The sequence below is a fragment of the Theobroma cacao genome, chromosome 2 (assembly GCF_000208745.1).
Source record: "Theobroma cacao cultivar B97-61/B2 chromosome 2, Criollo_cocoa_genome_V2, whole genome shotgun sequence".
NCBI lineage: Eukaryota > Viridiplantae > Streptophyta > Magnoliopsida > Malvales > Malvaceae > Theobroma > Theobroma cacao.
The window spans coordinates 6,516,653-6,541,036 of NC_030851.1; the positions used below are offsets into that span (position 1 = coordinate 6,516,653).

A 24,384-nucleotide genomic window follows, 5' to 3' on the forward strand; every position below is an offset into this window, starting at 1 on the left:
CAAAAAAAAAACAACGATCAAAACTGTTCTTTCAGTTGTAAAATATGTAGGCACAGGTGCCATCCATCTCGTGCATAATTTAAGGCTCTGGAATTCCTACGCTTCTAATGGTTGTGGGAGGGTCTCTTATATGAATACGAATGGGTTTCCCCTTAGGTTTAAACGTCAGAGCACAAAATACGAATATGGTAGAAGCAGAACTTACCAAAGCTTATGCCTATTGGCCAAAAAAAAAAGAGAAGTTTCACTCCAGAGAAAATAAAGCATAATTAATTTAATTTCTCTAAGTTACAATATTTTTTTACCAGAGAAACCAAAAAAAAGAAAAGAGAAAGAAAAAGAAAAAGAAAGGTAAGCCTGCGTGAAAAGAAACACGTGGCAAAAGTAGAGACTATAACTAACGAACTCCGCCAACCGTCAAAACTAGAAGCACGAAATAGCTCACGCTGTGTCTTTCTAAACCCTTTCCCTCCTCTGCCCTGCTAATCAACCAAGTCCCAAGAAAACACATTTTCCTCACAAAAGTCCCATCTTTCCCCGGGAAAATGACGAGAAATATCAGCCTTCGTCCTTTACGTTCAGTCCGCAGTGCGTTTCTTTACGGTGTTTCCGCCCATATAATCTTTCTTGGCCTCCTCATCTGTTTCGGAAATTTTGTCTGCAGTTTCATCCAACGCCTGTCTCCCCAGCCCTTTCTGCCGGTACTCATTGCCTTCTCTTTTCGTCACTTTCTTCTACTTTATTTGCATATTTTCTTTCAACTAATTTTTTGATTAACTTTGCGCTGTTTTGAAGCTGGAGCCACTCCCAGAGACTGCAATCTTTCACTCTCCCGAGGTTTTCAAGCTGGATTATGCAGAGATGGAGAGACGTTTCAAGATCTTCCTGTACCCGGATGGAGACCCTAATATGTACTATCATACACCAAGGAGTCTTTCCGGCAAGTATACCAGTGAAGGGTATTTCTTTAAGAACATTAGAGAAAGTCGGTTTTTGACAAATGACCCTGAAAGTGCTCATCTCTTCTTCATTCCCATTTCCTGTCATAAAATGAGAGGCAAGGTAATTTTGATGTCTCTTTTGCGCTATTAGTTCCGATTCAAGAAAAGAATGCTTTCTTTTACATCTCTTTCTTTGGGCCTCACTCCTCACTGATGTCAATGTGCAGGGACTCTCTTATGAGAACATGACCAGAACCGTCCAGGAATATGTGGAAAGCTTGATGGTCAAGTACCCTTTCTGGAATAGAACTTTAGGTGCTGATCACTTTTTCGTGACTTGCCATGACATTGGCTTGAAGGCTACTGTAGGAGTTGCCCATCTTGTCAAGAATTCAATTCGAGTTGCGTGCACAAGTGGAGATGATGATGGATATATCCCACACAAGGACTTCCCTCTTCCTCAAATAGTGCAGCCATTTTCTCTTCCCGCTGCAAGATTTGACCCTGAGAATAGGTAACTCCAACTTTGCTATTACACGTGCTCTTGAAATTTGATTCTTCTGGAACATTCATTGACAATTGAAACCGAAATATTTAGTGCCTGGGGATTTCTTTTATTTAAGTGCTCTTGCATGGATAGAATCTGCTTTAACTAACTTCTCCAGTAGAACAAGGCTGTGACTTGCACACCACCATATCAATTTACCTCTAAAATTACATGAATACACTGGCTTATGGCTTATGTTGCAGGTATACATCAGGATTCTGGGCTGGCAGCAAGTCTGAGCTAAGACGTGAACTGGTTAGTGCTTGGCAGAATGACACAGAGCTTGACATTCAGAGCAATTATATGATTAATGTCTCACACCTAGAGAAGTTCAACACAGCTAAATTTTGCATGTGTCCTGGTTGGTCTGACGTCCATGGCTCACGTATAGCGCTCTCCATTCACCATGGATGTGTCCCTGGTAAGATCCTTAATTTTCTAACATGTTTCTTTATAAATGCTCCTTTCTCATTTTTTGCCTCCTTTCCTTAAATTTTCTATACATAGACCTTTCCTGGTTGATTTATTTTGCTTCATCTATTGTGATTGGCTTCCTAAGCTGTTTAATTCTCTTCTTCCTCCAGCTATTATGTCAGGTCACCATGATTTGCCATTCAATGATATTCTTGATTGGAGCAAGTTCTCAATAATAATCAAGGAAGATGAGGTTCAACAGATTAAGCACATTCTTGAGAGAATATCCTATGACAGATTCAAATCTCTGCATTACAATACTGTGCAGGTAACAAATGCGAATATCATAGAAAACTCTAATTATTTATTTTTTAAAATTTCAATGTGTTTGAAATTATAAAACGATGATTTACTAATTATTTTGGTATGGCTGCAAATCAGGTGCAGAGGCATCTACAGTGGAACTCACCTCCCATCAAATATGATGCATTTCATATGGTCATGTATCAGCTGTGGCAGCGCCGTCATGTTACCAAGTACCGAACGTATTGAATTACTAGACGATGTGCCTGGTACACTCACTCTAGTGCCTTCGAAGCCTTTTATTTTCGGATGATTGTACAATCCAAATTTTGGTCTTCTCCTTGTAAGGAGTAATCCTCCCATGTTCGAAAAATCATGACAAAGGCATAGCTGGATATGTCTGTCAAGTAATTGTGCCCCTGGGCCTGATTCAACAAGCTTGTCTTCCATTTTTCACCGCAACGATCCACCTCAAACTTTTAGCCTTACCATATCAAGTACCTAAATATCATAGGTTCCCTGCTGCCACTATGCACGTAACCATGAACTTCCGAAACAAGTAAAACTCCGGTGACATTGCCCTTGTACATCTCCGATTGAGTAATTGATGGCTCATCCTGCATTTTGTACCATTTACTTAATGCACATGAAATGCCTGTTGGATTTAAAACTTACAATTACATTCGCTTAACATGGAAGAGGCAGCAATGAGCAAGGCACAAAATATTATTCACATTATATGAAATAACAAAAAGCCCGCGTTAAGTCCAGCAGCTCACGTACAGGGGAATTCTATGTCTATAAACAAAACATCTCTGGAAATCTATTGTTAGTCAATACCAGTTCTGCTCGATCAAACATGTCATAAAAGAAACCTCCTCCACCTGGAAGATTGAACTTCACATACATATCGCAACATCTTAAGTCCCAGGCCACTCGGTCCCAATGTTGGTATCATCAATGTCCACCTGTAAGTTTTGTATTCATGAACTTGCAGAAGTAATAACATTTTTGGCTATTAAGCCCATCTGAAGTATATGGTTAGTCTCCTATATGGTTGATGCCAGGTTGCTAAAAAACCACTACCTGCTCATCAAAATGCGAAGGAATCTCAAAATCTGACCCAGAGGCATCGGCAAGCTCTTCCAGTGTTTCCTGCATGTCCTATTGCATGTAGACAAGCTTTCTTAGAGAGTAAAATATGCCTTTGAGAGCTACTCTTAAATGTTCTGCACCTAAGACTTTGAACCAAAAGAAGAAATAATAACTCTCCCTTACGCAATTACTTAAGAGAACACTATTATTAGTTAAACACCAGAGCTTCTTAAACAAATACTGGAATAAATTGTTTCTATCAAACCCAGTTCAATTTAATTGCTTGTGAACCAACAGAATACCTCATCATCAAGGTTGACTGAGGAATTCACCACTTGGATGGGAAAAGGATGTGAGTTTTCTGCAAATTCCTGCATATCAGTAGACAACATTTGGTAAATCAACAAAAGACAATCACTTGCAGACTGTAATTCTAGCTAATGAACTTGTGCAGCAAGAAGACAACATTACTATTGAGAAGTTCAATACACTAGGAGACACTTCTGTTATATTTGATAAAGGCTCATTATACAGAAGTGACTTCTTAAGCATCTCTATACAACAAGGTTCAAACAAGACCACATCTTTGCCAGCATGGCATATAATGAACTCAATTTGATTGTCACTACCCCAAAAATTCTTGGTACATCGACTTTGAAATATCATATGCCATTCAGAATCTGGCTTATAATTGGAAAATCACGAGATGAATCCCTCCCATCCATCCATTAATTGAATCTCACCTGCTCGTTTGATCTTATCAAATGATTTACAGAATCCAAATGCACTGGCTTGGTCTCTTCTGGGCTTCCCTGATGATAGAAAATGGAAAATTCCAAAAAGTCATGCCAGGATGAAGCATCAGTAGTCTGGGTTTCACAGTTAACATTGCTTCTATATATGAAAAAAGGTACATTAATGGCACAACAAAAATAAAACCTAACTAAAAAAAGTGCATAATGCTTAGTGTAAAAACAAACTCAGCACTTGCAAATTATCATGTTACATTCATGTTTGCCTAAACTGATCCAAGGAAATTGATACCTCCTCATCATCGTTGGCAAATGAATTTTCGGGTTCCATGGTTGAAGGCTTAGTATCAGTTGGAGTTTCCTGTGAGATAAAAAGACTTATTTCTGAAGTGAATAAAATGCTTTCCTGGTTCACAACTAGAGAAAAAAAAGCACTAATAACAACTGAGAATGAGATTGCTATAATTAAGTAAACACCCAATGGTAGTGAATAAAAACACATCAGCATCTCCATATACATACCGGCTCATTTGAATCAAAGTGAGCATTCCTCCCTCCTTTTCTAAGATCTTTAAGTGTTCCCTAGCAATCAAAAGACATAGTGAACAATATGGTATTATTATTATAGATACTAAAGCATCTACTGCCCTAGTAGGAATCTCAACATCAAGGAAGAACCAGGTTGATTACAAAATGAAGTTATCACGCCAAAGAGATTCAACAAGAAATTTGTCCAAATGCATATATTCCCCATTTTCTTCCATTATCAAAACTACCAATCAGCATCATGTAATTGCATATCAAGCGCACTCTCAGAGCCAAGATTAATCTCATAACCTTGGCCATACTTTTATCAGCCTGCTATTTCTATAAGACAATGTCATAATCCAATTAACCATGTTCAATCAATGGTAGGCATAGAGGTAGGCTAGCTTGTATTTAAAATAATCTAAATGAATGTTGTGTGCATTATAGATGTGAAGAAGGTAATAAAGCTGACTCCCAATAGAAAGGAAAACCAACCCCCAAATAATTCAAAATCTGATAATGACATTACCGTAGAAGGTTTTCAAGTAAGATTTGTCATAGAAGGTTGTCAAAGCTTGTAGCTACAAGTGTTACAACAGACTATAACCTAAACAACCAACAAAACTGGCAAAAGCCAGTAAACTTTAATAACAAAATTAAATTCAAGTTTGAATTTTCAACCATGCATAACTATGTCATCAAAAATTAATAATAAGCAACTGAAAAGTAAAGCTTCATACATAGCAATTTATGACTATTCTACACCTACCTTGTTTGCCCACATAAGGCCACAAGCATTGCAAAGTGTTCTAGGACCAGCTGGCCCCCTACGCATTGCTGGAGTTAGCTTCTCACTGATCCCACAATGATGACATCGACGCAAACTGAAAAGAAACGCAAAAACGCAGAACAAAAACCATACATGCCACCGTTAACACAATTCACATCAACAAGAAAGAAACAAGTAAGCTTCAAACTCACGCAGATTCAGGAGTGCCATCACTTTGATCCCAGCTTCCATCAGCTGAGTTGTAGCACTCCTTCAACGATGCAAACTGTCCATTCTTACGATGCATCCTAACAGACAAAAGCAAATTTGAAGTGCACTTACAAAACTGGGGAACAAACAATAAAAGTGCATTGGAGATGAGATAGTTCCTAATTTACCGGCTTAAGGAAAGCTTGCACACTTGTTGAATGCTACTGTAATCTTTATTTATTTATCTTCTTAGTACCTCATCTCCAGGGCATACAATTAACTATTTTAAGACAAAAGCAAATTTGAAGTGCGCTTACAAAACTGGGGAACAAACAATAGAAGTGCATTGGAGATGAGATAGTTCCTAATTTACCAGCTCAAGGAAAGCTTGCACACTTGTAGAATGCTACTATAATCTTTATTTATTTATCTTCTTAGTACCTCATCTCCAGAGCATACAATTAACTATTTAAGACCCTGAATCGAATTATTGGAAAAGCTTATCCCTACAGAATCCAACCTATCTGCTAAACCTATCAAAATAGAAGGTAACAAAACCTAAATGAATGTTCATGACAAATTCCCATTTTTAACTTATAAGTTTCCAAAGAGGCTTCAAAGAAAAAAATTCCAAAGAGGAAAAAAATATGGAAAATGTGTACCAATGATATCCTTAATAAAAATATATCAAGCATCAATGAGACCCGAAAGTTGAGATGTCAAGAGCAGCTTGATGAAGGATCATGAAGCTATTTTCTAACAGATAACAAGCATAACCAAGACTTGAAAGAAGAGACCTTGTCAATATGTCTTATAATTAAAGAGCAACAGCAGTAAGCTTTATCACATGAACAAGCTAAATTAGCTTATTTAATTTCTGATGACTAAAATCCCAGTTGAGTCTAAGAGCTACTTATCAACAAACACAACATACCTCTGAGCAACCTCTTTTCGGCAAGTATAACGAATTTTCTTTTCAAAGCATCTCTCATTCCTCTTTTCACGAAATCTTACTAGTGAGGCAATTCTTCGTGAAAGCTTTGAGTCTTGTGAAGAACCACCTACAACCTTGAACATATTGTAAGGAAATATTAACAACTGAAGGCATAGATTCAAATAAAAATTCACAGAGAGATGTTGTATGCATATAGGATACCTTGACCTTTTCTTGTAGTAGAAACTCAGAGCTGGGCACATTAGTTGATGCACCACGTCCTCCCAATAGTAACAAAACTGCTTGCACCTGGGAAAACAATGCCAGCAAATCAGTATATAAAGACCCAATTATTCAAGAGGGTTAAACTTATTTCCTTATGCTATTTCTAGTTGAAACAATGGTGGAAATCGTTTTGCATCATCTAATATATCCCCTTCCCCAACTAACAGGAAAAAAAAAAACAAAAGAAAATGGACAAAAGCTTAAAGCCTCATATAATATAACTAGCCAGTTGGGCTGAGGTGAGCTGAGAAGTGAACATAAAAGTTAAAACGAAAATTCCCTTTTTATATGTTCAAAGTCAGGATAACCTATGAGGCACACAACACTGCCCTTAACACCAGTAAGAATTTTAATTACTGCTTATCCACAATTGTCATCCCCACCTCAGTAAGAAACAGATGATGTCAATCTCATTTACCCACCCCATTGCCATTAGTGGAATAGCGCATTTATATGCCATAAGTCCACCCAATGGAATGAAACCTTTTCCCTTCAAAACTGCAAGAAGTCCTGAACGTCTGATGAAAAAACAAAAACATGTAAACAATGACCAATAAAAGGCATGTACAACTAACCCTATATATATTATGTACATTCCAAGACTTTTGAAAGCAATCCCAAATCATTGCAAAGTCAGATATAGGATCTCCGTAAAAATTATTTAGATTGTGAACAATTAATCTTAAGCCTATAACCTCAGAAAAGGGGGCAATGTACATCATTACTGATTGGCATCATCTTAAGTGTAGTATAAATCATCAAAGCGATCACCAAAGACAAATACAAAACAAGCTCTCATGGTAAAATACAAAATCTCATCAGTTAATATGTAAAATGGCAATACCTAAACAAAAAAAAAAAAAAAAAAAACTAATCTCAACAGCAAAATTCCTACAGTTTGGCTGTATTTTATAACTCATACTAATTCACAATTCTCAACAGCTATCCTCCTCTACTTATAGTCAGGCAAGAGTAACAACACAAAGGTACTTATCAGCCTACCGTTTAACACTCCACATTTCCAAATAAAACAGTTGAATAAAAAAAAAAGTCCACATGCAACCAAACGATCAAAAGCCAGAAAAAAAAAAAAAAACTCAAAACCTTTTCCGGAGTAACAGCAGGGAATACATAGACCTCGCCCTCGAATGCTATGGTTAGTTCACTGGTTCGAGTCGCTTGAACAAAGCCTCCAACTCCATTCCCATGGCTCACTGAACTCGCTACACCATTCATGACCAGCCTGTGAGGTCCGCTAAATTCTTCGCCCTCAAGTCCCCCATCATCATATTCATCTCCAAACGGTCTCGCTAGCAGTCCCCGCTGGTTCACCGTATCCATTGCTAGACCATCACACAACTAAAACCCCCACCCCCTCCTTCTCTTCTAGAACTTGCTAAAAAAAAAATCCTAAAACCCTAACCCTAAAAAATTGGATGAAAAAAATGGTAGGGAATTAAAAGAAGAAAGAGAGACGGAAGCAGCTTTGTTGAAGTGTAAATTTGGTTATTTGAATTAAACCCTAACAAATAATATAGAAAGAGAGTTTGTTTAAGTAGTAAGATACTGTAAGAAGCCAAAAACGGATAGAACAGCAAAGTATTAACAAATAAATAAGTATTTTAAATATCTGATCTGACGCTTGCACTACAGTTTTAATTACACGCATCAAAACTATGTGTTTCCTACAAGAGACTCCATTGAACTGCTTAATTAGGAAACTTGGAAAATTTCCACATTTCTCCTTTTCTTTTGTAATGTTGGTCCTGAGAGAAGAATAGATCGGGGCCGTTGGATGGTGGGGCTAGAAAGCGAAGAAATCTCACAGGAGCAGTGGGATTGGCGGGCGAGTCTTAGCCGTCGGAATGAGATCTGACGGTTGAAAGAGGTCGGTGATTTTGAAATATTGCACGTGAGGTTTCGTGGGGAATTGGGGATGGTTACTGTACCAAACCGTAAAGTGGAGTAACTGCACGAGAGTCGAGAGTGGAGAGAGAGCGGCCTTTTAATAAAATTATCCAAGAATTATGAGTGAAGGCATCAAATCCTTGGATTTTAACTTCCAACAAAGAAAGTTGTTTTCTTAGCAGCTGTACCATTTATGATAGCCGCCGAGACTATGATGCGAGGCAATGCAACCAATTTTTGGCCGGCCAAGGCAAGGTCGACACTAGATCCGTAGCCATTGTTATAATCATTTGCTAATGTCTTAAGGATTAATTATACGTGTTGTTGATTGTTAGTAGTACTAATTTATAACAATCAATGCTTCATAGTGTTCATTTAGGTTGTTAAAAAACACAATTAGAGAAGTGATTGTTAATAATCAAAGACCATGTTGAGTGAGAAAGTAACATTTCTCTTTCTTCAGTTAGGCAATTATGACACTCATAGCAACACCCACAATGCTCAGGTCCACCCAATTCTAATGTCAATTAATCAAACCCAAGTTGTTGCCCTGTGGGCTGAGCATCCATCATTGGGCAGAATTGAGAGGACACCAAAAAGGAAGAGCACCTAAAGCAGCCATTCTTTGGAATTGGGGCATTCAATGATGCAACTTTTGTATGAGAAGATAGGAAATTGTCAAAACATGCTGCTACTTTCAACTTTCAACATATATGGAAGGTAGGAACAACAATTGCTAATGTTAAAAGTGACACTTAAGTTTTGTTCTTCGTACTCCTAAGCTACACAAACTAATTAGGCTGCATCTAGCAATTTCACAATTATTTACATGATGATCCAAGGCAATGAGCCCATATATACACGTGTCAAACGAACTCAATTATTACAACAAAGTTTGACATCTGCCTTGAAACAGCAAGGAGCATAGCACTCACCAAAATGGAAGGAGCCTTTTTTACTCATCTTTCAGCAGAAACAGAGGAGTTATCTCCATTAGATGAAGATACAACATCTGTAGTCACAGTTACTGCCTCCGAGTCATTAGCTTCAGCATCGCTCTGATAAATAAACACCCATGAAGTATCAATGTAATCAGATACACACAAAACTCAGCAAATAACTCAAGGAAAACAATTAGTAAACCCACTATAATCAAAATTGTTTTATGAAGTCTGCAATACCTGCTCAGTAGGCTTTGCAGATGCATCCTGGATTGGTATAGTGGAAACCTTTGAAAGGTCTCTCAAAACACCCTGCAAACCAAAACTTCCCAAGTGAATGACCAAAAGATCACATGTGATTATTGAAGATTATAATTTTCTAAGAGCTAAGAATTATCCTCTGCAAGTTAATAAACTTCAGAAGACATGGTTTATTGCTATATCCTCTTCTGAATCTCATTAATCAAATTAAGATATGGTGGTGCCAGAAACATATTGACTGCAAGCAGAAAACTGATCTCAAGGTTATATCTTGTAAATTTTGATTTTATGCTTGTCCATTCCCATATGGAGCTTATGGAATCATTTTATTAGACTTCTATATTAAAGCATCAAACAAGATAAGGCTAAGGGTTAGTCTTGGGCTTTTGAAGAACTTTAAAGTTTGCTTGATTATGCACCCAAAAAGAGGATTTTTCATAAACTCCCATCTAAGAAACTGAAGACATGATGGCAAATCAAAATGTTGCATCTGTTGCTATAAGGGCAGGGATGGTCCATGGCTTTCCATCACAATAAGTTGTCAAGGAAGCAGCAACTCAATTATTCTCACCAACTCGATTATCTATAAGACTGTAAAAGGAAGTCTTTGATCTTTAGAAACATCAAAAGGTGATCATGGACAAAGGTAACTCAAACAAGATAGCACCTTATTTTGGTACTCAAGCTTATTTATGATGTTGTTTCCATATTTTGAATTCACCATCAATTCAAAGCCTAAGAATGAAGAAACTACTATTTTCACATCTGATCAAGTAACTGATTCATGAAGTAACAAATACCCACCATGTCTTTATTGAATGTCCATGAAATAACAAGTATAATTCTGGCTGATTTCCTGACCAATAAGTTTTCTTATATTTCTTACATACAAAGAATAAGTAATCCAAGACTTTAGTTTGCAGCACACAAGTAATTAATTTTGATAAAACTTAAAAGACTTGGAAAGAGCTAATTTGTCAAAATTTTAAAATTTGAAGGGTGAAACTACATTTGCTTGTAGCAGAAGGTTTCATCCACCTCAACTTTCAATTTTAAAATTTTTATAATCATAATTTCACATGTGGATTAAATATCTTCTGGACTAATTGAAAATAAGCTTCACATGATGATTATGGGTCATACTCATTGGGATATGCCTTAGCACTCAATCATAATCTTGTGTGATTAAATATCATTTTAATACAAAGAACACATATTTAACAAAAAGTAAGAGGACTGTCAATCATCTCACAGTATGCTCTCTTGAGTCTGCATGCAATTAAACGAGGAACAGACTTATGAACAACTCTTTCCTAGTTTCACGAACCTTATTTGCCCACTTGAGTCCGCATGCATTGCAGAGCGTCCTTGGACCGGTGGGTCCACGACGCATCATGGGAGTGGACTTAGAACTGATTCCACAGTGTGTACATCTACACAGAAAATTTATGTGAAATAATGACAAAAAAAGTAATGAAGAAAATAAACAGAAGGCCCTTTCAACGGTGAATGACAAACAAAATTATAGTAAAAACTTGAAACTAACATCTTAAAGTAAGGTGTAATGCCAATACAATGATAAATGAAAAGAAAGTTATTTGAAAAGCTACTCACGAAGTCTCTTCCATGCTCTCATCTTGTCCAGAACCTGGTGTCACACTCCAGCCTGAAGAGGCTGAGGCAACTTCATCAGAAATTGCCTTGGATGATGTGAACTGGCCCTTCTTACGCTGCATCCTGACAAACCACACCTAGCATGTTAAAAAGTGGCTAGAAGAACAAGCTCCAATTAAAGAATAATGAGGAAAAAGTGGAGGAACTGATCATTGGAATACCTGAGAGCCACTTCTTTCCGCACGGTATAGCGGATTTTCTTATCAAAGCACCGCTCTTTTCTCTTCTCTCGGAACCGGTTTAAAGAAGCAGCTCTCTGTGGTTGAATTGCCCTCCCAGGAAAGTCACCCAGACCCTAGGGAAATGCAATAAAAGAAGTTAAAATACAAAACAGAAGCTCCTTAGAAAATGTAGTAACAAGATAACTTGCATGTTTGATCTAACGCATACCCTTTGAGTAACAGGAACTGTCCCCAATGCAGGAATACCTGACGGAATTTCATATCCACCTAGAAGTAATAACACAGCCTGTACCTGTAAAAATCAAGCACAAAAAAACTCTGAAGTTCCTCTTGTTACTTCTTCATATCTGAAATTGCAAGTTCTAATAGCACTCACTTCAATTCTTCTATTACAGTTTAACATTCAAATACATCATTATTTTTACACAACGAATTAAAAGTCCAGGACAGTCTTACATCATAATCACCTAACATTGAACTGTACACTTGAATTTACATAACCAACCCATGACAAGTGAGAAAATGAGAGAGGTCCATGACTGGTGTAACTCTAATTAAGAATGTTACAATAAAACAGCCACAAGGCAACATCAAAATAAATGTAACTACCTGATCAACAAAACAAACAAAGCCAGATTCAATAACGATGATGACTAATACCGTAACACAGCCGTCTTCAATAAGCAGAACCCTTTTTGCACAAACCGGGGGCAAATTAAAAGCAATTGAAAAAAATTAATGGGAGCCCAGATAGTAAGTCTATTCTCTTCAACACGAAACATCTTTAATAAACAAATGCACAGCATACCAACCAGTTATGACTAAACCTGACTAGGAAAAAGAAACTTTATGTAAATTGGGGGGGAAAGAGGAAGACTTTTCTTCATTTGAGTGAAAAGAAATAATGCATAACCCACCACATTACTCTAAAGAAAATTGAGCAATTCACCATATAAACCAGGCATAGATGCAAAAACCAATCCTTTTCAGCTAAATTAGCATTTAAACACAAAAGGCCGCTACATAATTCGCCAAATTAACAAATAAACTCAGTAATTCACCAAATCAACCTATACCCAGATGCAAAAAGTAAAAACTTCAAAGAAAATTTAGCATTAAAAAAAAAAAAACCCGAACCTTATCAGGAGAAACAGAATCAAACACATAAACCTCTCCTTGAAACGAGAGGGTGAGCTGATCAGAGCCGCCATTACCGGGAACGACGGTCAAATCGGATCCTTGACCATAAATATTGGCATGAGAAGCTTCTTCCATGCCATTATTCATAACCGTAACAACGCCGCCTGTCTCTTGGTATCCAATCTGGGGGTTATCAACAGACTCTTCCCCTCCTCCACCGGTTCCGCCTGGAACGTCGTCGTCTTCTTCTTCAAGGTTTTGTTGCATGTTCATGGCACCTGAACCGTACATTGATGTTGGCTGGTGATTCGAATTTGCCATTTCTTTTGCATCGAATTTACCACAAATTACAACCAGAATATCTCCAAAAAGAAACGCAAGGGAACAAATTCTCAGAAAGGGAACAAAACTGTAGTTAAGAAAATTAATAATAACTTACTAATTAAAATTTTATAATGAAAAGAAATGTCTTAAAGTATTATTATTCTGGGTTAAGGAAATTATTATTTTATGTGAAGAATTCGGAGAAGGGATGGAATCAATGGAAGAAAGATTGGAGGAAGGAGGAGATGAGAGGGTCAAGAAAAGGCCCCTAGCAAATGAAGATATTTACGGTTGATGCCACTGCGAGTGGAAAGGCCACTCGCTAGATAAACGTTGGGGATTTTTAATTTTCCCAAAAAAAAAAAAAAGGTTGGGGATAGTGGGCTGACTGGGCTAAGGACACATTGACGTGAAATGCATACCCATTTTACGGTTTGGGACAAAATAGAAGGAAGCTTGAAAGGGTTTTGATAGAACAACCGACCGGTGTATGAAGGCTTTAAAAAGCGACACATGGCTCTATCATGACTTTTTTTTATAATAATTTCTTAAAAGCAATTGGGACCTTTTCAGCACAACTGGTCGTTAACGATGGGTCTAAATTGGGCTGAGATGAGAAAGAATCATTTGATCTGGTGGGATGTCTTTAGTTGTAGCGTAAGAGAGACTCCAGTCCACTTTCGACACGTGCAGTGTCGGGCACACGGGATGGACCCTCTGTGCACTAACCAAATCCTATCCAAAAGGAAACAAACCAAAATCAAATACAACAAAATTCATACCCTTGGTTATTGTATACAAAATTGACTTACAAAAGCATGGATACCTGAAAGACGTAAGCTCGTATAAGAGAACCACACACCAGACAGATAGCTGCTACTATTGTTTGGAAGAAACAAGTGAAGACAATGAACGTAGAAGAAGAGGTCGGGCGACTCAAGGAAGAAATCACAAGACTTGGCAAGATCCAACCTGATGGTTCCTACAAGGTTTCCTATCTGACTTTCTCCTTTTTCATTTCTGGGTTTTTTTTTTTTTTTTGCTATTTCGACATCACATTCTTCTTTGATCTGGATCTTCAATGCTTTCCACCTCTTAGTTTGATTGATCCGTCTTTCCTGTATAGCTACGAAAATGAGATCTGTTTTTCGTTTTTCCATTCTAAGCTCTACGGTAGAGGGTATGACAGACTTATATAGAAAGTTCAAATTTAGATCAAAGATAGTATGTACCGGGGTGAATGTTACTGTTCATTTCCGGATGAACCATGGGAAGGAAAAGAAGGAGAAGCGTCTATTTACGTGATTAATACTGCAAAAGTTTTTGGGGGCCGAAAAACTGCTAAAGCATTTATTTGCCATATATGATGATGAAAATTCCAAGTAACAACTCTGTCTAGCTTATTACAAATTTCACTGTCCAGTCGTATCCTCCAAAGAATCACTACTCGGATCTTGAAACGCTTCTCCCTTGGCTGTTGTAGAATCAGTAGCAATCTTTGTTCTATTCAATCCCTTCTGCAAAGCCAATTAAATATAAATTTTTGTAGTTCATCTGGCTAAAAGGAATCTATACAACAACACATTGAAGAGAGCAAACCTGATTTCAATCAGCACTGGGGATCAATCTTCAGACAGCCTGTGCTAATGCATGAGTCGAATTTCTAACCCACTAAAATTTACATTCCCCACTTACCAGTTTCTTCTAAATTCAAGCAGATGTGCTTTGAAAATCGTATAGTAGGTAGTTTAACTTTATAAATATATAATATTCTTCTATTTACCTCCTGCTGAACATGATAAATGGCTGCTGCAAGACACCTCCATAGATTCACGGGCCCAGTCATATCAAATTTGCATTCTGAGTTTTCTTCGAAATTAGCAAATTTGGAGAAATCTTTGGGTTGGGTAGAGATTAGGTTACGGTAAATTCTTATGAATATCTTTGTGGTGACATTAACACAAGTTTCGTTTTCCTCCATTTTGCCTGGCAAATGCTAGTATTGTCTATTTTGTTCTTAACTGGCTATTTTAAAGCACGTTGTATAAGAAAAATTGTGCCTTGCGATTTTGGGATTATCTTTTTCATGAATAAGAGTGGATGCTTTTATGTGAATTATGTGAAAGCTAGAAGGCATTAGCTTTAACACCAATGCCTTAATTCAATGATAATTTAAGCTTTTTTTAATTATTGTTTTTGCTAATTGAATCTTATGATTTGCTTTTTGATTCTTACAACTGTTAAAGAATAAAACAATTGTGAATGTAAAAAAACCAAAATTATATTTGAGAAGTAAATGACTAAAAAAGTAACACACATTCAAAATCATATAGAATATCAAGAGTTTTCTTGTCCTTGAAATTTCCAATTACCACTTTGCAGTTTGTACTTTCTCCTTTTTAAGCATCTCATAGATCCGCATGGTTTTCCAGAATTACATACTAGATTATAGGGTAGGTTTTTTTTTTCCCTTTTTGAGTAATAGAACCAATATTATATCATCGTACTTGAAATTAATTATCAAATGCAAGTGAATAGAAGTTATAGCTAATATGAAACATGCTAATACAAAAAGTGGTAGAAGGTACCCTTTCAATTTGTATACTCAGTATGGAGCAAATGCATATTGTAAATCATATGAAACTGCACTTACAATATTGGATTGTCCTTGATAGTACTTTGTCATTCCATATTTTGTGCACCCACGTTGCTATAATCTACTTTTGCAGTATAACCATATCAAAACTTTTGTTGTTTCATGTGTTAAAGGTCACGTTTGGAGTGCTATTTAATGATGATAGGTGTGCAAACATCTTTGAAGCATTAGTTGGGACACTAAGAGCAGCAAAGAAACGTAAAGTTCTTACATATGATGGTGAACTACTGCTCCAAGGAGTTCATGACAATGTGGAAATCACACTCAAAGCAATACCACCACCAGCAACTGCAGCCAGCAGCGGCAACTGATGCAGTTCTAAAGAAATAAATGAACTTATAATTCCAGCAAAGTTGCTATTCAATATACTATTTCAATGTTAATTGAGCTTTAAATCTTGGTTAAGTATAACACTACTTTTGGAAACTCTTTGCATGATAAATTTTCCCAGAGTGAGCCAACGGGTATACTACACCCAGAGATGTATATGTTCTCTTACAATATATTGAAACCGGATACAGGGTTGTCTTCATATATTAGCTTTCATTGGCATACACTACATGCATTTATTGGATAATTATAAACTATAAAGAAAGAAGAAAAAGAACAAGATGAGACAAAAAAAAAAAAAAAAGAGCAAAGAAATGAAATTGCTTTGAGTAAATATTCTAGAAGGGTTAAATGTCAAAACTTAGACTTCTAATTCAGGAATATCATATTCAAACCTTAGGAAAAAGTGTGAGGGTTGACATGAAAATAAACAACCTCTGAAGAACCTCTGAATTAGGTAATCAACTCTTTTTTTTCTGGGCCAAGTAGCTCAAGACTCGGTGAAGTTGCATATATAACAAAAAGAAAAGTTAAAAAGCATTATAAAATAGACAAAAGACAATTGTGATATGTATGATAAAAAGATGAAAGGAGTTGACGGCCGCTTAACATACAATTGAATTATTTTAAGACAAAGAACACATTGGAGTGAGGTTACTTAGAAGACCAACATAATTTGTTGGTACAGTCGACTAAAGCCACAGAGAGGGGAGTTTGAATCTTGAATTTCAATCCTCTACTAGAGAGAAGTGCCATTCTATAAAGTATAGATGCTCCTTTTTTTAGCATGGCATTTCAAATTCAGCCTGGAAGCATATCTTCCCAACTAAAGTTGTACAAGCAAATCTTCATACATCTGAACAGAGCTCTCAACTTAGAGATGAAATTTAACTTACCAAAAACTTGGAAATATCAGCCATAAAGCATGCTCAAAGACTGCACCCGAACACTTGGCTCATTGGTTGGTGCATAATCCCCCTGCCTAAAATGCAAGGTTCGAATCCCCCCTTCCCCAATTATAAAAGAAAAAAAAAAAAAAACATGCTCAAAGAGTAGAAAATCTCTACTCTGAATATTTTCTGCTTGAGTCTTTTTTAAAATTTAAATAAAGAAAAAACATTCCGGCTGATACTATATTAATGTAGGATTAATATGTGCATCTATTTTCGACTATACAGTTTTATGACAAACTTACATGAGGAAAATCTAAGAACGTGTATGAGTTCTCTTCCTTTAGTCTTGTTTTTTGATTATCCCCATCCCCACACCCAAACTGCAAGAGCCATATGTTCATTTGAATTGTTTTAGTGACGCCTACCTTTAGGCTGACTAGATGCTATAGGGTGGCAAGAGCCATGCCCAAGATAAGGAAAGTCACTGAAAGTGACACAGAGCTGTCCCATATCCCTCAACACCAGCCCAACTAACCATAAAACCCATAGCTTCTTATGAAGGGCTAGATGAATAGAACTAGTCTACACTGTCTGGAATACAAATAACCAATGAAGAAATAGGCAATGGTTTCAAGTTTTCTTCTCCTTTTGTGGAAAATATTAGGTTTAAATGGAAGATATCATCGTGATTGGCAAGTGAGGATGAATTGCTCAGGGGAATATCATAACTGTCAAAACTAGTAACTTTCAATTTGATGGTTCTGGGTTCAAATCTTGGAAAAGAAGAGTGGGTTTGTGGGAGAGAGTTACCACTAATTGTGTAAATACAAAGCTTAGTGAACCTCCACAGCTACCGAAATGAACATTAAAAAGTGTTATAAGAGAGACAGATAATTCTAATTGTAATATATTTTAAAAAAGTAAATAGGCAAAGAGAAGAAAAATAGGAGTTACAACTTTCAGCAAAAATTTGAATTACTTGAAAACAGAGAGAGGGGGCGAGAGAGAGAAGGAATAATAGATATTAAATTACCTGAGCACCAACTTATTGTTTTAGTACAATTGGACAACTTCATCGGGTATGGGGAATTTGAACCTCCACTAGAAAGGATGTGCCATTCTATGATATATGAACATAGATGTTCACTTACACATACATTCTGAATTCTGCCTCATCTTCTAGACTAAAATTGTACTAATGATGGATAAATTTTCCATATATATCTTCGCCAATCTCTAAACTTAGAGCAGAATATTATTTTATCAAAAACTTGAAAGAATTAATTGTAGAACAAATTGTTCAAAAACATTTACTCTGAATATTCTCTGCTAAAGTTATATATATTCCAGCTGGTTCTTTATTGAGAATTGGTGAAAGAATTTATTTTCAACTAAAAAATTTCATATCAAACTTACAAGAGTACAATCTAAGAATGTGCCAGTTCTCTCCTTCAGAGGGGTTATATCATACATATCCATCTTGCACCAAATTGTTAGTGAAGATCCATTTGGAGTGTACTTGTGATGCTGAATTTAGGCTCACTAAGATGCCATAAGGTAGCAAGAACCAGGCAATAAGGACTAAGAGAATGAAAATAACAACAGAGGCCCATGACCTCATCACTAGCCCAACTAACCATAATAAAATAATTTATTATCAATGGTTAAAAAATAAACCCAAAACCAGGCAAGAAAATAAGTAAAAAACTCAAAACATTGACGTCCATAAGGCATTTACTACAAAACATTTGGTAAATGATTAGAGCCTAAATTATTGTTGCCAAAGAACAGGGCTTGCATAGATGGCTAGACTAGTGTACACTGTTTGAAAAAGAATAAAAAAAAAAAAGACGAAGAAAAGCAACTAAATAGGCAACAGCTTCAAGTTTTACTTCTCCTTTTGTGAAAACATTAGGTTTAAATGAAAGATTTCAACGTGATGGACCAGTGAGGATGAAAGCTTGAAGGAGGCTCTGAGCCGCCTGGGTTTGATCAGGTGTCCCAGATATGACAACAATCCTGTCACTTGTTCCTATTTGAGGTTCATGCACTATGACCTTGGCACCAGAGATCTGATTGAAGAACACCAGAGGAAAAGTTGATGTTGATTTAAGATCAGATATCTCATAAATATTATATGTTGACAGCAATATGGTATCATAGTTTTTGTTACGAAATATTTATTCATTCTCTCTTATTAATTTTTAGGTGTGAACAAACTGCTAACTCAAGAAGGTGTAAGAAATTCAGTGAAAGCTTTCAAACAAATTGAGATCAGATATTCCAAAATATTTAGTTGTAAAATTTCAAGGCAAAAGGCTTGTTGCCAACTGTTATACAAGAGGCTTTTGAACAGATTATTTTCAGTAATGATGTCAGAGTATGTTCTTCAATAGTGGCATGGTTGCAACATCAGTAATGATATTCAAAAAGGGTTTTAACTTTTTCAATTGTTAAAGCAGGATGGATTTGTGAAAAACACACTTTAAGGAATGACTTTTAGGACTTTCATTACTTTCTTTAAGCAATGACTTTTAGGACTTTCTTTACAGTTGACTTGAAGATATATGTCCACCTAGGAATTTTATCAAATGGATGTGGTGATGTCATTTTAATTTCGATTGCCTTTTCAGTCTCAGATTCTTGTGGTTTGATTTATGGTTTTTAGGTAGTGTTATCTAGGTTCTTCATTAAGTTCTATTGAGAATTGAGTTGTCTAAATGGTGCTTGTATAATGCTCTGTAAAATAGGAGCAGCCACACACTCCCAGAACTGCTCTAACCTACTAAATATAATTCCAAACATTTTTTTTAAAGCAACGCCAATAAAAGAATACACCAAGAATATAATAAAAAAATTTGCATGTTACCTCTCTCAACCGAGACAGATTGCGACCATTCTCCCCATAAACAGAGTCAATAACATTCTCAGGAACTCTAATCTCTACAGTTGTATTTGTCACAATAGCAGATCTGTTTCCACTGCAAAAATGAGATGAAAGGGTCATTAACTATGATAATATCATTTAAAATGTTTTCCTGCTACACATTCCCCTCTCCCAATTTTATTTGGCCCATATAACACCATTAAGTAAAGCATTAAAAAACTACACCAATCATCAAAATCAATCACTTTTAAGTTCAAACTTCTAAGTAAAAAAAAAAAGGGGGGGACGGGGAAGATTACTTAGCAGTTAACATGTTAAATCATGATTTCAATAAATTATGCTTTATGAACACTCATTGCAGGGTGCATTTGTATATGTTAAAACACAAATTTTGTAGTATGCTACCAACCTGCCAAGTTCAAATCCACCTCTAAGAGAAGTCAATCCTCTGCCGATATCTGTGGTGCTCCTTGGATTCAGTACATTACCTGTCTGCAATTAAACCCAGCCACAGGTAAGTAAAAAGGTGCAACAATTTGATTCCAGTGTGTATTTTTTCTGTTCCTGAGTGAGACTAAGGTGCATGCATGTACATGTCCTATCTGAGAGAAAAAGAGAGTAAAGAAGGTACCTCTGATGTCCATAACCCTGGTGAATGAGGGCAATCTAAACTACGGGAAAGTCCAAAGGAATCCGTACTATTCGGTGCCAATGTCGTATGCCGACTAAGATTATAAGAAACACCACTTGATACTTGCAGCCCAAGAGGGGCAGTGTCCATCAATCTTTCATAAGGACTGGTCTCAGTTAAAACAGCAGAACTACTTTTTGCTCCAGCATTCTTCAGTGTGCTAGAAAATAGGTTATCTCGTAGTCTACCAGTAACATGATATATAGCATCTTTCACATTCAAATACCCTCCTGAAATCTGTGAAACAAAAACTAACAATAAGCAAATCATGCCTTACGAAAAACCAGGCTGATATAACTTTTGGAAAATCACTCATAATCAAGCATGATAATAGATTAAGCTACAATGTATCTGCAGAAAGAAATATACGCAGATCTTTCCTCAGCCAGAATCAGCATATGATGGAACAGCTGGGAATTATATTAGCTGAACTCAAAACAGTCATATCATGGAACAGTAATGGTGGGGCAACCTAAGGTATAAAAAGATCATAATGTCATAATTTTGTTTGAACTTTAACCTCTGAAATATTAGAATCATTTGTCCATATTTCTAGGAGATAACTCTTTGATTGAAAATCAGGGATGTTTACTACTTCTCCACAACACTGTAAGATTTTTACAAACATAATCAAAGAAAGTTCCAGCGCACCTGCACCACTTGGTCATTTTCAGTGACACACTTAGGGACCTGGTCAGATCCCAAAATTCGAATGCCGGTACCAGTCACTTTACGCATTTCAGAAATTATTGCACCTCCTTTTCCCAACAGACAGCCAACTTGGCCTGATGGAACTACAAGCCGAGCTGTGACATTTGAACCCTTACCTGAGCCTGAATCTAGCCCTTTTTCAATTGACGCCTCCAAAGCTCTTACAAAAACAAGCACAACAGCCTTTTGTGCTGGAGAATACTGTGATTCTGGGTTCTACAGGACATCAAGTCAATAAATGTCTATCAAGAACACAAACACCACAATCTAAATACAAGAAAAATGTCATAAAAGATAACAACCTGACTGACCTCTGATGCAGTAACAGTTACCAACCGTTCATCACAATCAGTGAGTGTAGGTCCAATGGTAATAGTAGTTCCTGTATCACTTTGAAGAGCCTTAATGATTGCACCTCCCTTTCCAATAACACCCCCAACCCTATCACTGGAGCAAAGAATTTTAAAAACCACTTCATGCTGCAATGTTTTTGTATCCAATGGAGAAGCATTCTCGGACTCTAGAGACAAAGGATGAACTCTGGTGGCATAACTGATGGAGCTACTGGATATAGTAGGCATCAGGGAACTACGCTGTGAAAGATGATCTATATTCAGATCAGGTAAAGCCTCCTGAGAAACAACATCAATAGGTCTACGCAAGGAGCCCTGTGGAACAACATCAATATGTCTACGCAAGGAGCCCTGTGGAACAACATCAATAGGTCTGTGCAATGGCTCCTGTGGAACAACCTCAATAGGTCTGTGCAAAGTCTCCTGGGGAAGTACCTCAATAGCTCTGCGCAAAGTCTCCTGAGGAAGTAAGTCAATAGGCCTGTACAAAGTGTCCTGGGGAAATAAGTCAATAGGCCTTCGCAAAGTCTCCTGAGGAAGTAACTCAATAGGTTTATGCCAAGCCTCTGAAGGAACTGATTCAATGATCCTGTTTTCAGTTATCCTTGTTTTATTGACAGGAGGGCAATCTTGGAGGCGATGTGAGACAGCAACAAGCGCTTTCTTTACAGCTAAAACACCTCCTTCAATCTGCAGAATACTCACAAGGGAAGAAGAAATAATGTTTCCACTTAAGTATAACAAAAAGAATAAACTTTCAAAAACAAAAAAGTATAACAAAAAGGAAAAAGGAAAGCTTTACGAAAATGAGAAGGTTTGGCGACACTAGTTACACTATATAGAAACTTTCAACCAAAATTCCAATTTCAACAATAATTCTATGTCCCATTTACATGAGGAAAATCAATTTCCCCTACAGAATTTGCACCAAATTTTCTTCCCTTATTGTTTGCTAACAACCACCCTTACTGGGCACTTATTAAGGTGCTGTTTATGGAAATATTTTGATATTAAATGCCACTGGTTGATCGTTAACTAGTGGCAGGAGCTACTTATGGAAATACATTATTATTAACGCTGGGTGATTGTTAATGCAATGATTTTCCATACATTGACGGAAGAGAATTCCTTAAAAAATAACCATAACCAAATAAACTAAAACCGCCTAAAAGCAGTTAACAACTATACATTCCAAGTTTGCCAAGTTAGAAATTTGTTCATTAGCCACTTAATCAAGAATCTAATTGCCACAATGGACAAAAAAAAAAGCAACTTTTCAAACATAAAATGTAAAAAATTCCTAAGACCAGAAACCCTAATTTAAGAACTCCCAACACAAACCTCTTACCTCCACAATCTCCTCCGTGGGGCTGGCACAAGCCGGTAGCTTATCCGTCAAAACCCTAATTTTGGTCCCAGTATCTTCCCTTATCTTCTCCACTACCTTACCTCCTTTCCCTATCACGCTCCCAACGTGCTTAACCTCCGCCAATAACCGACAAGAAACCATCACCAAGGCCACTCCATCGCTCTCCGCCGCCACCTCCAGAATCCTCTCGAACACTCTCACTAACGCCTCCTGCGCCTTGGACACATCGATTTCCTCAACGCTACTACCGTAACCATTGCCAAGGCTACCATAATTCAGTACAATCTTGGTATTAACAGCATTCGGGCCTATGACGGTAATAACCCGGTCCGGGCTTTCAGCCGGGGCATCCTCAATTCGGATCTTGGAACCGGTAGCCTGTTGCAGTTGCTTGATGACACTGCCTGACTTGCCGATGACGCCACCGACACGGGACACGTGGCAGAGGAGACGGAAGGCAACGTGACCAGGGGGGACAGGGAGAGGAGTAGCCGGAGGCTTGGAACGCTTGGAGGGGCCGTTCGAAGAAGGGGTCGCGTCGGGCATGGCTCGCTTTGTTGGTATAGAGAGGAAGGTGCTGCCCATAGCAAATTCAGTTGAAGCGATTAAAACTCAAGAAAGTCAAAAACGCTCTCTCCCTTTATACATATAATGGGTTAATTAATTAATCAATTGTTTGATTGATTTGTGAACAAATCAATACTAGCATCCGCGTTTTGCCTCTCTGAGAAGAAGTTGAAGAGAAAAAAAGGAGAGAGAGAGGGTTTTGGAGCTTGTTCCTATAGTACACTGAAAATTGAGATTTTTGAAAGCAAGGAGGCAGCCTTGGCCCAGGGGCCAGCTGAGAAAACTCAGTTATACGCTGTCGTTTTAAGGTGACATGTTTGGTTTCATGGGAATGGATCCAACGGTGAATATGAGCTGAAGAGGTTTTCCAATTCCAACGCGTTTTTCTTTTCCATTTTTCCTCGTCGTGCTTTTGTGGTACTAGCAGATTTTTACCATGTATTTGCGTGCTCCTACCTGTACAGTATTTTATACCCTTGTTGAAGGATTTATACCTTTCCTATCTGTGCGTCACACGTGAGAATAAATAAATACATTATTATTATTATTATTATAAACATATAGGAATTATGCAAATAGTACTTTTTTTACCGAAAAATAAAAAAAAATAATTTTATTATTTTAATTAAGAATAATATCATCTATAAAAACTCCAGAGCCAATATAAATTTCAATATAAAAATGAAAATATCAACATAAAATTTATTCATATAAAAACT

At 37.0% G+C, this 24,384-nt stretch overlaps 5 protein-coding genes across 11 annotated transcripts; 2 read left to right on the forward strand and 3 right to left on the reverse strand.

The window, feature by feature from the left end:
* On the forward strand, positions 12 to 2,661 carry LOC18608192 (probable glycosyltransferase At5g20260). Its single transcript, XM_007042753.2, has 6 exons — positions 12 to 701; positions 796 to 1,062; positions 1,169 to 1,455; positions 1,692 to 1,909; positions 2,073 to 2,230; positions 2,344 to 2,661. The coding sequence occupies exons 1-6, from the start codon at positions 546 to 548 to the stop codon at positions 2,452 to 2,454; spliced, it is 1,197 nt and encodes a 398-aa protein (XP_007042815.2). The 5' UTR covers positions 12 to 545; the 3' UTR covers positions 2,455 to 2,661.
* On the reverse strand, positions 2,893 to 8,509 carry LOC18608193 (GATA transcription factor 19). Of its 4 annotated transcripts, XM_018115488.1 has the most exons (12): positions 7,883 to 8,231; positions 7,201 to 7,296; positions 6,716 to 6,802; positions 6,494 to 6,627; positions 5,562 to 5,657; positions 5,350 to 5,464; positions 4,575 to 4,634; positions 4,345 to 4,413; positions 4,044 to 4,112; positions 3,603 to 3,671; positions 3,292 to 3,369; positions 2,893 to 3,173 (listed from the first exon to the last, which is right to left on the reverse strand). In XM_018115488.1, exons 2-12 carry the CDS (start codon positions 7,225 to 7,227, stop codon positions 3,126 to 3,128), a joined length of 852 nt encoding a protein of 283 aa, XP_017970977.1. In that variant the 5' UTR covers positions 7,228 to 7,296; positions 7,883 to 8,231; the 3' UTR covers positions 2,893 to 3,125. The 4 variants fall into 4 exon arrangements, with proteins under 4 accessions (XP_017970977.1, XP_017970974.1, XP_007042819.1 ...); XM_018115485.1 differs by lacking the exon at positions 7,201 to 7,296 and having other exon boundaries at positions 7,883 to 8,507; XM_007042757.2 differs by lacking the exons at positions 4,575 to 4,634; positions 7,201 to 7,296 and having other exon boundaries at positions 7,883 to 8,508.
* On the reverse strand, positions 9,362 to 13,633 carry LOC18608194 (GATA transcription factor 28). The gene is made up of 7 exons (XM_007042758.2): positions 12,882 to 13,633; positions 11,953 to 12,036; positions 11,724 to 11,857; positions 11,503 to 11,625; positions 11,216 to 11,321; positions 9,868 to 9,939; positions 9,362 to 9,744 (listed from the first exon to the last, which is right to left on the reverse strand). The coding sequence occupies exons 1-7, from the start codon at positions 13,203 to 13,205 to the stop codon at positions 9,646 to 9,648; spliced, it is 942 nt and encodes a 313-aa protein (XP_007042820.1). The 5' UTR covers positions 13,206 to 13,633; the 3' UTR covers positions 9,362 to 9,645.
* Positions 13,941 to 16,403, forward strand: LOC18608195 (costars family protein). Its single transcript, XM_007042759.2, has 2 exons — positions 13,941 to 14,197; positions 15,978 to 16,403. Exons 1-2 carry the CDS (start codon positions 14,117 to 14,119, stop codon positions 16,173 to 16,175), a joined length of 279 nt encoding a protein of 92 aa, XP_007042821.1. The 5' UTR covers positions 13,941 to 14,116; the 3' UTR covers positions 16,176 to 16,403.
* LOC18608196 (KH domain-containing protein HEN4) lies at positions 14,234 to 23,931 on the reverse strand. Of its 4 annotated transcripts, XR_001926662.1 has the most exons (8): positions 23,078 to 23,931; positions 21,679 to 22,419; positions 21,317 to 21,592; positions 20,606 to 20,902; positions 20,384 to 20,466; positions 19,957 to 20,068; positions 14,441 to 14,725; positions 14,234 to 14,326 (listed from the first exon to the last, which is right to left on the reverse strand). XR_001926662.1 is itself a non-coding variant. In XM_018115415.1 (7 exons), the coding sequence occupies exons 1-7, from the start codon at positions 23,681 to 23,683 to the stop codon at positions 14,621 to 14,623; spliced, it is 2,220 nt and encodes a 739-aa protein (XP_017970904.1). In that variant the 5' UTR covers positions 23,684 to 23,931; the 3' UTR covers positions 14,234 to 14,620. The 4 variants fall into 4 exon arrangements, 3 of the variants coding, with proteins under 3 accessions (XP_017970904.1, XP_017970903.1, XP_007042822.1); XM_018115415.1 differs by having other exon boundaries at positions 14,234 to 14,725; XM_018115414.1 differs by lacking the exons at positions 14,234 to 14,326; positions 14,441 to 14,725 and adding an exon at positions 18,760 to 19,159 and having other exon boundaries at positions 23,078 to 23,928.